The sequence below is a fragment of the Jaculus jaculus genome, chromosome 5, assembly GCF_020740685.1.
Source record: "Jaculus jaculus isolate mJacJac1 chromosome 5, mJacJac1.mat.Y.cur, whole genome shotgun sequence".
NCBI classification, from domain to species: Eukaryota; Metazoa; Chordata; class Mammalia; order Rodentia; family Dipodidae; genus Jaculus; species Jaculus jaculus.
The window spans coordinates 131742044-131755620 of NC_059106.1; the positions used below are offsets into that span (position 1 = coordinate 131742044).

The 13577-nt window shown below is 42.5% G+C and overlaps 1 protein-coding gene across 1 annotated transcript in view; it reads left to right on the plus strand.

The window, feature by feature from the left end:
- Window positions 1-7279, plus strand: part of P3h2 (prolyl 3-hydroxylase 2) — a 134693-nt gene extending 127414 nt beyond the window's left edge. The window contains exons 14-15 of the mRNA XM_004654269.2: window positions 727-867; window positions 6448-7279. Of these exons, the coding sequence (XP_004654326.2) occupies window positions 727-867; window positions 6448-6540 (234 nt within the window). The 3' untranslated portion in view covers window positions 6541-7279. The remainder of the gene's footprint in view (window positions 1-726; window positions 868-6447) is intronic.
- Window positions 7280-13577: the final 6298 nt, after the last annotated feature.

Below are 13577 nucleotides of genomic sequence, written 5' to 3' on the forward strand. Positions count from 1 at the left end.
CCGTAACCCGAAGTGCCTGCTTGTTGATCTTGTACGCCAGCTCAGTGCCTCAGCAATGTATTTTCTCTCACTGCTCTCTTCTATTGAAACCCTGTGGATAGCTCCATCAGAGCAATGAGTAAGTCATTCACAACACCAGAGGCCTTGGAGTTGGTCACCCCAATGGCTAGTGACCTTTCCTCATAGGAGGCAATCAACAGCCTGAGTGACTCTTGGAAGGAGTGTTGTACAGGTAATTGAGTAGCATATGGAATTAATCTTGGTGTTTCAAAATCTTTATATTATGAAAAAGATATAAGCCGTGTATGTGCAGTTAAGGGATTAGAAAGGGTGTAACCATGATAAAAGTTTTCTGGCACTCCAGATGTCCTGATTTCTTTTTAATGCCCCAAATATTGAATGCACACCTACTGCATAAAGAATGCATAACTGTGCCAAAACTATGCATAAGTGAATTAAAATAGAACTTGTGCTCCCTTGAGTTTGCAGGATATTAACGAAGCATTACTAAGTTATTCCTTTGTGCGTGGTCTGTGCTTCACATTCAGCTTTAAAAAATTATGAAGTAAATCCTATTTTGATGCTAACTATGGGTGAAAAAAAATTGAAGACAGGGTATGTTTCTTCAAGTGATTGTTCTTTGATTCAGACCCCAATCAAATAATTCCTGAGAGGGAAGTACGCGTGATACGATGATCAAAAGCATCTCTGCATTTTTGTTGTCAGGCCTCTGTAAAGCCGAAGTGTGGGCGTATGATCAGCTTCTCCTCTGGAGGTGAGAACCCGCACGGGGTGAAGGCGGTCACCAAAGGACAACGATGCGCTGTGGCACTGTGGTTCACTCTGGACCCACTTTACAGAGAACTGGTGAGTTCACAACACACCCAGAAAGACAGGGTGGCTTCATGGACTGTCCAATTCTAAAAAGAGTTTAAAGTTGTTCATAATGCTTCAGGGATCTGGGAGACCACCACACTAATCCCAGAATTCTCTGTGACCTGAGTGATCACGATACACTCTTCAGAATTCTCTCTGACTTTCAACCGGAGCAAATTTTCATAATCTGAATTCACAGAATCACGCAGCTAACTTTTGTATTGTGATAATCTGAGGAAAAGAAGAGGAACTGAAAAGGGAATGCTTACCCAGTTGAGGTCTAACCACAAAGATACTTGCAAGAAGAGATGCATTAGTGGAACTTTGTGGTCACAAACTGTTGCATCAGGAGATAAGTATGACTTGCTCCTCATCACCAGAAAGATGGCATTCTTTGTTTTATCCACAAATCATGAAAAAAAAAATCATTGAATAGTGTATGGATCATATGTGAAAGAGGATTAAGGGATCTAGAATATCATGACTCCTTATCACTATTATCAAATTGAATATCACAACAGTATATTTGAAGTATCATGTATGCTGGGTTTGGATAAGAGACCATGATCTCAACTTTTGGGATGACTTTGGACAGACATTTCTGTCATCACCTGTGAACGGTCCATTAGGTGGAAACGAATGTGAGAAAATGTCAAGGCTCACAGTAGGGAGTACCTGTGAAATCATCACCATGGCTTAGTAGAATTACCAGCTTTGGAAGTACTGACCAGAGCTCCAGTCAAGATTAGGAGGCTTCCCGTCATGATCTCTGCAATTGAACCTGAAGCCTACATCTGAGGCTCACTGATGACTTCAGTGTTCTCCGGGCCTGAGTGCTATTTAGTGAAGCTTAAAGAACAACCTGCAAGTTTCTGTGCTCTTTTCTGAGACAGGGTCTCTTGCGTCTATGAGCAAAGGCCAGTCTAGCTTCCAGTAGGCTTCAGATCCACCTGGCCTCACCTCGCATTGTTGTCAGCACATTTGGATCACAGATGCATGTTGTACCTTGTCTCTGCCTTTCCCTGGATCCTGGGCAATCAAACTTGGGTCAGCAAGCTTTGAAAGCATGAACCTTAACTACTGAGCAATTTCCAGAAGACTCAAATTCTATTCTTTTAATATATATATTTGTTTATTTGAGACAAAGAGGCAGATGGAGAGAAAGAGAGAGAGAGAGGGTGGGCATGCCAGGAACTTCAGCCACTGCAAATGAACTCCAGATGCATGCACCACCTTGTGAATTTGGCTTATGTGGGTACTGAAGAATCAAACCCAGGTCCTTTGGCTTTGCAGGCAAGCACCTTAGCGTGAGCCATCTCTCCAGCCCATATTCTATACCTAATAATTACATTCTATTTGGATTTCCTCTTTAAATCTCTAAATTGAATCCAGTTTCATCAGGAAATGTTTAAAAATAATAACTCTTTCCTGATATGCATTCTGCCATCAAAACTAACATTTTCTAGGCTGGAGGGAAGGCTTAGTGGCTAAGACAGTAAACTTCAAAGCCAGAGTACCCAGGTTTGATTCCGCAGAACCCACGTAAGCCAGATGCATAAGGTGGTGCATATTTCTGGAGTTTGTTTGCAGCACTTGAAGGCCCTGGTGCACCCATTTTCTCTCTCTGTCTGCCTCGTTCTCCCCTTTTGTCCCACACTCTCTAAGCACTTGCATATGTTTACAGACGTCCAGGAAAGATGTGTTCTGTGCTAAGGGAGCTCTGTTAGGTAGGTCTTTGGAGTTCAGAGGTAGACAAAGCATTGTCCCTGCTTACAAGGGTCCTGCAGAGATCCAGGAGCTAGGAAAGGAAAAGAGAGCAGCATGCATTTGTAGAGGAGCCATTGAGAACTACTCATGCAAGCTCATACACAGGAGAAAATGACAGCCTGGCCCAGAAAAAAATAATAAAGCCAAAGAGGGAATGCGGCACAGAGGCCTGGCAACTACACCTGTTGTTTTTCTCTTCATGCGGTGTTTTGCAACTTCCAAAATGCCAGCACCACTCCTCTTTTCCTAACGTCACTAAGTAAGTGAGTACACTGTGAAAACAGCACGTTGTTGAAAAATCGCCTCACTTTTTAAAAATTCACTCAGAATCATTCTGTGTTCTTCAATCTCCCCCATACTGAACTGTGTTTTTAAATAAACTAGCACAAAGTAAGCTCTCTGCTTCTTCCTAGTCAGGATACCTCAATGCCTATATCCCTTCCTTTGATGGAAAAGTACTAAGAAGTATTTCAGTCTTTAGTCACGGCAGCATCTAGTGGCCACAGTAGGAAATAGCAATTTTAGCTACTAATGGAAAATACATCCGGCGGTTCCCAGACTTTGTTGGGGACACTGGAATCACGTGAGGGTATTTAGGGACTGCTAATGCTTGGTTCCTACCTTCATAACTTCTACTTAATTTTATGAAAATCACCATTTTCAAGAAAAATAAAAACTTCCCAGGCTAGTTTTAATTCACAGTTTGTGACTTCTAAACTTTCAACCAGATTGGAACCCTCAGCAAAGAAAGCTTGTCTGTGAATGAATGACTAGCAAATTCCCCATGTATATTATGTATTGCACTTAATGCACTTGGTTTTCAAGGCACATTTAGCAGCAGGAATACTTAAAGAAGAAAAACTATTGGATGCTTCACAGAGGTCTGTTCCACCACCTGAGTTTCCTGTGTCCTATGTGAGAGACATCTTCTTTCCATAGTCACGATTTTTTCAGATTTGACTTATTTGTTTTCTATTATTTAGTATATTTGTATATTTTTTGTTTAGGAGTCAGCAGCAGAAAGATCTAAAGAGAAAGACACAGAGAGAATGGGTACACCAAGGTCTCTTGCCACTGCAAACCAACTCCAGATGTATGTGTAACTTTGTATCTGGCTTTGTGTGGGCACTGGGAAATCAAACCTGGGGCCAGCAGGCTTTGCAAGTCAAGCACCTTTAACTATGGCTCCATCTCTCTAGCCCTTATTTAATGTACTTCTTCCTTTAAGTTATCTTTGTGCCAACATCATTTTAAATTATTAGCTCTTATATGAAAGGGATTTTGTTTTCAAGTCATGTAATATTTATTCTTATAACTTACTATCCTAACTAGATAAGACATAAATCCCACTTTTACAGAGCTTGAACACAAATTATAGATGATAACAAGAGCCCAAATAATTGAAAGAAAATAACAAGGCAAAGTCTGTTATTAATTGTCTGCAGCAAATGAATGGCTTCTGGATATTAAGAATCAATTAGAAAAGGTTTTGCGCTCTCTCTCTCTCTCTCTCTCTCTCTCTCTCTCTCTCTCTTTCTGCTTTCTCTCTCTCTCTCTCTCAAGTAAATAAATAGCATTTTGTAAAGGGTAGAGAGATTTATCTGTGGTTAAGGAATTTGCCTGTGAGTTCTAAGGACTCAGGTTCAATTCCCCAGTAACTTTGTAAGCCAGATACAGAAGGTGGTGCCTATGTCTGGAGTTCTTTTACAGTGACTACAGGCCCTGGTGCACCCATTCTCTCTGTGTCTGTCTTTCTCTCTCTCTCCCTCTCTCCTGGCCTGTTTCTCACTCATAAGTAAATAAATAAGTAAATAAATAAAATTTTTATAAGAATAAGGTTTGTTAAGATATTTGAAATGAGTTTTACAAGATGACTTTCTTTGGGGAGATGCATATTAGGCCTTCATCCATGTATGTGTTTATTTATTAGTACAATGGAAGTTTTGACATAAGTCAGTAAATCTTCTGGGCACTGTAAAATAGCAGTGACCAAGAAGATAAGATTCTCTGTTCTTTCAGCATTTACATTCTAGAAGAAGGAAAGAGACAACAAATAGGCAAAAATACAATTAGATCTCCCAACCAAACAACTGGCTGGGGAGTAGAAACAACCATGAAACCTGGCATGGGAGCAAGAGCAGCTGAGTTGAACTTCTAGAGACCAGAATTCAAGGCAGGGGATAAGAAAGACCTAGAAGCCAAGTGGTCCAGAAGCAGAAAAAGAGCTGGGCTAGAGCTGGGGTGCAGCTCAGTGGCAGAGTATGTGCATTACATATACAAACCTTTATCAAGTGCCAGCAGAGGGAGAGAGAGAGAGAAGAAGGGGAGGAAGAAGGAAGAAGCAAAAAAAGAAATAAAAGAGAACAACATATAAAACGAGGAAGGCCAGAATGGCTACAACAAAATGTGGAATAAAAAATGGAGAAAGGTATGCAAGCAGGATGTGAGAGAAAGAGGGGGCATGTAATCTTTATTTGGAGGGTGAGAAGCCATTAAAGCCACCCCTGCACACCTTTGAATGCTCTCAGTGCTGGGAAGTTACTGGATTAAGACAATGCCTCTAGTTTAACCTGTGGACTTGGACTACAGTAGTGATAGAGGTGACAGATGCAGAAGGATACAGATGAAGTTTGTAAGGAGACCAGCTGGCTCCGTGGTATTCAGGTATGGGGTAAGGAAAAATACAAACTATACTGAGAGCCTACCAAGGGGCATTTAGACTAGGATTTGGAACTATTTTTGAAAGTGAATTTTTACAGACTTTGAGGTATTATAGGGAGTTGAAATGTAAGGTGAGGAAAAAAACTAAGTGCAGTTTTTTTTTGTTGTTTTTTTTTTTTTTTTTTTTTACTTATTTATTTGAGAGCAATAGACAGAAAGAGAAAGAGGCAGATAGAGGGGGGGGGGGAGAGTGGGCGCGCCAGGGCCTCCAGCCACTGCAAACAAACTCCAGACGCATGCACCCCCTTGTGCATCTGGCTAACATGAATCCTGGGGAATCCGGCCTCAAACCGGGGTCCTTAGGCTTCACAGGCAAGCGCTTAACCACTAAGCCATCTGTCCAGCCCCTAAGTGCAGCTTTGACAGTATATCAAGAACATTGAACTCAGAATTTCAGGCAACTAGAAGGTTTTAAAGGGTATGAGCACCATAGAGAAGTAATGACGTCAGTTATAACCGTACCCCTTAGGCGCCTATGTGAAAAGTGAAGCTGAGACACCTGCTTACAGGTTTCTGGAACACTTAAAAAATGAGGAGGAGCCTATGTCAATGGCTCTCAAGAGAGTTCACTTGGTCTGCTAGGAGACATTTAGTCATGTCTAGAGACAGTTTGTGTTCTTGCAAATTGGGAGGGGTACATACTACAGGCCAGTAACACTAACATCTACAGTGCACAGGACATTCCAGACCAGATGGTTCATCAGCTGCAGAAAGCCCAGGGATTCCCACACAAATGGAAAGCAACAGGAGTCTTCTCTCATAGAAATAACACACAGAGAAGACTAGCAAGAGATCTGTGTGAGGAAAATGGGGAACTGCCCTGGAGATAGTGATAGGACCTTGCAGAAAGACTAGAAAGTTGTTGAACACACCAGCCTTCTTCCAGGAGAGAAAACTTGAAAGGAAATTGCCTAGGACATGTCCGAATAAGGCCCCAGTTTGGGGAGAGAGTATGTTTATTTTTAGGTGGATTTAGCACCAGTCCATGCACAGATGGCTGGCTGGAAATGTTCAAGAAGCATCTGCTGCCAGGGCTGGTTACTATGCTTATAACAGAAATGTGTCAACTGTCATTTTTTGCAGGAGCGAATACAGGCTGATGAAGTGATTGCGATCCTGAATCAAGAGCAGCAAGGGAGGCACACACTGAAGATTAACCCCAGAGATGAGCTATAAGTCTGACAAAGAGTGTTCTATCAAATATTTATTTAAATTGTGAATCTTACCAGAACCTTTTTATTTTTGTACAAAGCCATAGTAAATTAACAGGTTAAGAAGAGTCCCTTCCATTCCCAAGGCCGCTTGCTTCACCTCATTCCTTTCTTTCTCCACTTTCTTTCAGAGCCAGTTACATGCTTCATACACACATCACATACAGATTCCCAGCAGTCACGCACTACATAGATACCACACATGAACACACAACACAAACTCCACACACAAACACATATCACCTAAACATCATGCATAGCACATGTACAGACCACAGACATGCTGTACCCAAGCTCACATGCATCCCCTACATTCGTGCGCACACAACTCATGTGTTGCACAATCAAAAGCACAATCAAGATGACTAAGCCAGTTCTCGCTTTCTCCTCAGCTCCACTGCACCCCTGATGTATAGTTAGCATGTGACTTGATGGCAGCAGGCTTTCATGCTCAGTGGCTTTCAGCAGTGACCTCTCACACTGCTGAAAGGCTGTGAGCTCAGTCTCTCCATAGTGAGCCCTGCTTAGGTCTGAGCCCTGGGAGAGTCAGGCATATGGAAAAAGGCCATCCAGGCTTGGCAAATGGCCTCTGGGATGAGGACTGTCTGAGACAGGGACGCCCTCCCCATCCCCACTCCCACCCCCAGCCTTTCCAGGGTATCAGTGGAGCTTTTGAACTGTTTTTTTTTTGTTTTGTTTTGTTTTTTGTTTTTTTTTTGCATGAGAACGAGCAAGAGAGAAAATTGGTGCACCAGGGCCTGCAAGCCACTGTAATTGAACTCCAGGCATATGCACCAACACTGTGTGCGCATGTGCGGCCTTGAGTATGCATCACCTTGTGTGTCTGGCACACATGGTATCTGGAGAGTCAAACATGGGTCCTTAGGCTTCACAGACAAGTGCCTTAACTGCTAAGCCATCTCTTCAGCCCCTGAATGGACATTTTCACAAGACAGTAATTGTACACTGGAAGCTTGGCTCCTCTTGACAGTGCTCAGGAGGGACTGCCTGTGAGTTACCTGGAAGGGGCCATGAATCTTCACCCCAGTGACTGAGGAGGAGAGTCTTTACTCCCCCAGAATCAGGCACTGTTGCTAGGCTGCTTGCAGGGGAAGGGGGGTAGCCACTAGTGACAAGAGATATTTTGTACCAGTCTTTACATGCCTCTGTTTTGGCAGCCTTTCCTTATTGCTGCTTTCCAGCTCATGGATTCATGCTTGTGTCTAAGATGTTTAATAAAAGGGAGCCATGTTTTAACATCTGTTTGTTTGTTTGTTTGTTGCCCAAATATCTGATTTATCTGCAGATAATGGTTTTGTAATTATGTCATAAAACCCAGGAGCAATGTTGGAGCACCTATGACTGTTTTTCTCAAAAGCAAAGGGGCTACAAGAAGTTGGCCACCTTGCTTGGGAAAAGTAGAGTAACAAACAGGGGTGCTAATTTAGAGAATATCTGATTCTTAACTCAAATATTAAGAGAATCACTATTGACCTTGCTTGTGTTATTTGGAGTTGTTCTAGCCTCTGAGAGCTAGTGGCATGACTAGACAGTAGGAGATTACTCCTGCCCTTATGATGGTAAGCTTAAGACTGACTTGCTGCCATTTCTGATCTTGTTTACTGCTAAGAAACAGACTTTGAGTTACCTTGCTGTATGTAACTTTTTCCATCAAGCACCCTGGGTACGTTTTCATCATGGAGTGGTTTGAACATGAGAGGCTAATCCCAGCCCTGTCAGATCTTTGCTCTGTGAGCTGGACCTGTCTTCTTTCCCTTACTTGGCTACAGTTCCCTTCTCTGAAAATGACATAATTCATTATAATTGTTTCCCAGGCCTCTCTGTCTTGCTCAAAATATGAACCAAGCACATACCTAAAACAAAACTACTTTTAGAAACATTGATGAATATGACCAGACTTATTTCTGCTAACATTTTGAGAATGGTGAATGGCTTCATTACATGTGTATATGTGACTAAGAAACTTTAAATCCAAATTTAGGGCTAACAGTTCTGAGACGCGAAGAAGTCGATGGTTATTGTTTGCTCTTCCACTGTGAAGTGCTTGCTGGCACTCAGATTTGCTGATTGGTGGATTTGGGCAAGGATCTAGTTTCTGTTTTCTGGCAACAAGACATCAACAAAGAAAACAGTCCTTGGCTCTTCTCAGTACTTGTTTCCTGGGTGCCATGGGCGCTCCAGGAGAGGCACCAACCTCAGCACTGAGGCTGATGTTGAGCTCCACAGAAAGTGGGTGAAGGCTGCCATAGACATCGTCATGTGAGATCCACATCAGCGAGCGCTTGCTGACAACATGGAGTGGTCATTCCTGTTTTGCTGGTTAGCCATGTTGCTTTATACCGGGAACATCGTGTATACACTAAAGCATTTATTCTTTAATCTGCTCCACATCAAACCATATATAATTCCATTCAAATATTTAGGGAGTGCCATCAGATGGCTTAAGAAAGTCCACCTTAGAAGCTGGAGTCTCTTATGTTATCTAATCTCTTTTGCATATAAATGGAAAACCCATTCGAATTGCTGTCGCTTTTAGAACTAAAGAAAGTTGTAGAAAGTACAGTTCCATTTCTTCTTTGGCATTCAGCAACAACCAAAGCTCAGAGGGGTTCCTCTGGTCACTGAATCAGAACTGGCAGAGCCAAACCTAAAGACAGAGGGGTTCCTCTGGTCACTGAATCAGAACTGGCAGAGCCAAACCTAAAGACGGGGCTGCTGAAATTGGGTTTGCAGGCATTCTGAACCAATGTTGTCTGGACTAGAAACATAACTCAGGACGTCATGCATCTAAAGGAAAGGTTGGGCTGGAGAGATGGCTTAGTGGTTAAGCACTTGCCTGTGAAGCCTAAGGACCCTGGTTTGAGGCTCACTTCTCCAGGACCCACGTTAGCCAGATGCACAACCTGTCTGGAGTTCATTTGCAGTGGCTGGAGGCCCTGGCACGCCCAGTCTCTCCCCACCCCCCCCCTCTCTTTGTCTTTTGCTATCAAATAAAAAAACAAAGCTTTTAAAAAGAAAAGGTGACTCCTCTTTGGCCAAAGATTTGCTCACTTATCCATGGCTTGGCAGACCCATATGTGTCCAGAAAAGGAAGCAAAAGGTATTCAACTTAGGCGACTGAGCCCCATTTTTATAACTAAGGACATAATGCAGTGGCATTTGGGAGCTAGCATTTGTTTTGCTTACTGACACTCCCTTGTGTAAAAGTGCAAACAATGCTTTCATTTACTTCTATGTTATTGTATTACATGCCTGTAACACAAAGCATGCTCACACGGGAGGAATCCTGGGGGTGTTCTGGACATTGGATATAATGCCCACTTAGCAGGGGAAGGAATGGAGAGCAGTGAACACAGTGTATTAATCATCTACTCACTGTCTCTGGAGCAAGATCTTTCTAGCCAGAGAGGAGAAAACACCAAGATTATGACTTCCCCAGGCATTCTCCCAGCTCTACTGCGTATAATGCAAAGAACAAAGTTGGCTTTACAAAATCAAGAAAATGTTTTCTCTCCTAGTTTCCTGCCAGTGAGGTGAAATGGCATATTTCCTTCATGTTGCTTGTTTGTTTGCTCTGAGATGTATTGCCTAATTGGTTGTGATTCTACCACCCCCCCCTTTTTTTGAGACATGCTTCATGCACAGCACAGTTTCATGGAGCTCACCAAAGAGATAAGGACCCTGCTTTGGTATCCTTTTCATAACACTCAAAGAAAAAGACAATCTCAAACTTCAATGTCCTCTTCAGAAACATTGGACATAGGACAGAGGGATATGTGAAGGATATGTGAAGAAGTGCTTTCTTCATAGGTTTGACTTTCTACTGACAAGGAAATCTTAGGTTTAATGTACTTTTCATCATTAGCACACAGGTAACATATTTTTGGCACACCTTCAGCTGAAGAGAAGCCATGGAATGAGTCAGTTCCATTTAATAATATATGCCTATGAATTTTAATTGAAGTACAAATGCTGAATTATTTCACATAAGACAGCCACAGGGAACAGCTCCCTCACTGACGTCAAGGAAGGAGGTAATGGGGCCACCTCAGCAGCCCCTCATGACAAAGTATTCAAAAGAGGCTGACAGTACTGGAGCTGAGAAATGGGAAAAGTTGGAAGGTCCCACATCCAGAACTTTGAGGAAACACGAGTCATTTGGCAAAAATTTCAAACCACAGGTCCATGGTAATGCTCTCTCTCTACCTCCTGCCAAGAGGCTTATGTTGTGAAGTGACCTCCCCACATCATCCCAGCAGCCCACCCACAAATCCTCTGTTCCAAGATAATTTGATGTTTCCAATGTGAGACACAGGGCCTGTTGTGTTTAGCCCTGTTTGATATCTTAGGCACATCAAGACAAGTCACATCAACCACCTTTGAGCTCACTGCTGGGCTGGAGCTGAGGATTCGTGCTGTCATAGCCTCCCTTCCCTCCTCCTCTGCAAATCACAGTGTTTTCTGTGCCCACTGCTGACCTCTGAGGCCGCATGGTGATGACAACGGCGACAAGTCTGAAACAACCTTTTCTTTACAATGAATGGCAGGAGACATGCAAAAAGTTTGGAATAATGAATCCTCACTGGTGTCAAGAAATCTCCTTAAGGATATACAATCCAATAACCAAAAAAGAGGTTCTTACTTTTTTTTTTTTTTCCACTTACTCAGGGCTCACAAGGAAAATCTGATTGCTGCATTTATTTACCATCTATCACTCCTTTTCTGGTCACTTTATATGATACATTAGAAGAAGGAGAGACAAAAGGATTTGGGAGGGTCTGAGGAGATGGCTCAGCAGTTAAGGCACTTGTGTGCAAAGCCTGATGACCCAGGTTTAATCCCCCAATACACACATAAAGCCAGATGCACCAAGTGGTGCATTCACCTGGAGCCGTTTGCACTGGCGTAGAGGCCCTGGCATACTTACTCTCTTTTTCTCTCTCTGTCTTCCCCTCTCAAATAAATAAAAGAATGTTAAAAAAAAGAAAAAAAAGGTGACAAATTGTGCACTCCTTTCCCAGTAATAGAAGAGAAACAAGAGACAGTTTGACAACCTCTTTTCATTTGGACCATCTCTTTCCTCCCTCTTCTCTCCCTCCCTCCCTTCCCCCCCCCCCAATCTCTTTATGACAGTGACAGACAGAAAGAGGAAGAGGCAGACAGATAGAGAGAGAATTGGCATGCCAGGGCCCCCAGCTACTGCAAATGAACTCCAGATGCCTGTGCCACCTTGTGCATCTGGCTTATGTGGGCCCTGGGGAATCAAACCAGGATCCTTTGGCTTTGCAGGTAAATGCCTTAACAGCTAAGCCATCTCTCCATCCCTCCCTCTTCTGTTCTTGAAGGGCCAACCAACCAACTTTAATAGGTAAAAGTAAGCACCGTTTTCATCTGAGGCCCCATAACTTTGACCTCTCACTTGGTGTTGCTCATATTATGTAAATGTGAAACATTTTGCCCAGGGCTCTTCTTCTCAGACTCAGCGACCTTCTAGTCATGAGGACGGCTCTGTACTATAAGTCTCAGAAATCCTTCAGATCCTGGTTAAACCCTCCCTATCCCAGGTTCATGTTTTACCTTTGAGTTACTATTTGGTAGTGGGTGGGACAGAAACAGGGACTTGCTAAGAGGAGTACCTGGCCATGTCTCATCTTTTTCCACTTGTTAATCATATAGCCTATTGTTTGAAAGGCTTATAATCATGGATGGCATTTATAAAGCTTTTTTATGGTCATGAACCACTTGGCAATCATATATGACTACATAATTATGAGGAACATTTAATGTAATCGTCATTTTGTAAATAGGGAAAATGAACAGTCCTGAGGGAGAGTGGTAGAGTTCTCCTCAATTGTGAGTTAATTTCTTAGATACTATGGATAGGCAGTAGGAGGTGATGGTACTGTTTGAAGATGAATAACTTTCCATCTCTTCCTTTAAGAGACTTAAAGTGACATGAAAAAGTTCAGGGTAAGTAAAATGATAATATAAAACAAATACTATGTAGATGGGTTATGAAAGAGGTGGGAGTAAAAGTCCATGTGAATTCAGAGACAGAAGTGGTTGGGGACAGGGAAGGGTTCATGGAGGTAGCCATTAAGCTGGGTCTTGAGTGTGCATTCTTCCACCTATAAGCAGATATGAGCCATGTGACTCCTCACTACACCACAGTGTCAAGAGGAATTCCTAAATTTGAACAAGGCTTCTCCTGGGAAACTAAAATACTGAGCCTTCCAGAGTTCATATTAAAGTTGTTATTTGGGGGTAGTGTGGAATGAGGTCTTTACAGCAGGTTGCCTTGGGAAAAACACGTTAATGAATACTGTGAAAATCCAAATAAATACTAGGTAAGGAGGAAGTTTCATTTTGTTCCCTTGTGAGGGAGGTATTATTTAAGTGGGTGGGGTGGAGCCCTCAGGGAGCATGCTTCCTACCAAAGTGAAGAGGAGCAGCAACTGTCACAAGTGGCTGAGAGCCTCAAGCTGTGTGAAGCTAATGAAGTCCAGGAGTATTTCTTCTGCCTCAGAGTCCAAGAAACTTTCCACCCTACATAACCTGGGGCCAGTCTACTAACCACCCTCACACTTCCATGTCAAAAATGGGAATAAGGGCATTCCAGCTATCAAGTATTATGCCTGGAAAACCAAAAAGCATTTGGTAAATTCAGAAAGTCAATTGAGAAAATCAGAAATCCAGATAGTGACTTATTAAAGGCATTTTTTTCCCCAATGCTAGCAGGGAATAAGGTTTCAGAATCTTGGGAATCGTTAGAAGAAAATCATGTTGAGCAGGAGTTAATGGAGCTAGTTTCCCTTATTTAAAAGCAAAACGTCAAATAGAACATTACACAATGTGTTCAATCACACTTTGTTTGTTCTCCCTACCTGTTTTTTGGTTAGTTAAAACTTTGCAAATGCCTTTGAAGGTCTTAGGCAATCATATTCCTTAGATTTAGAATAAATTATAGAGTCCCCGAGGCTT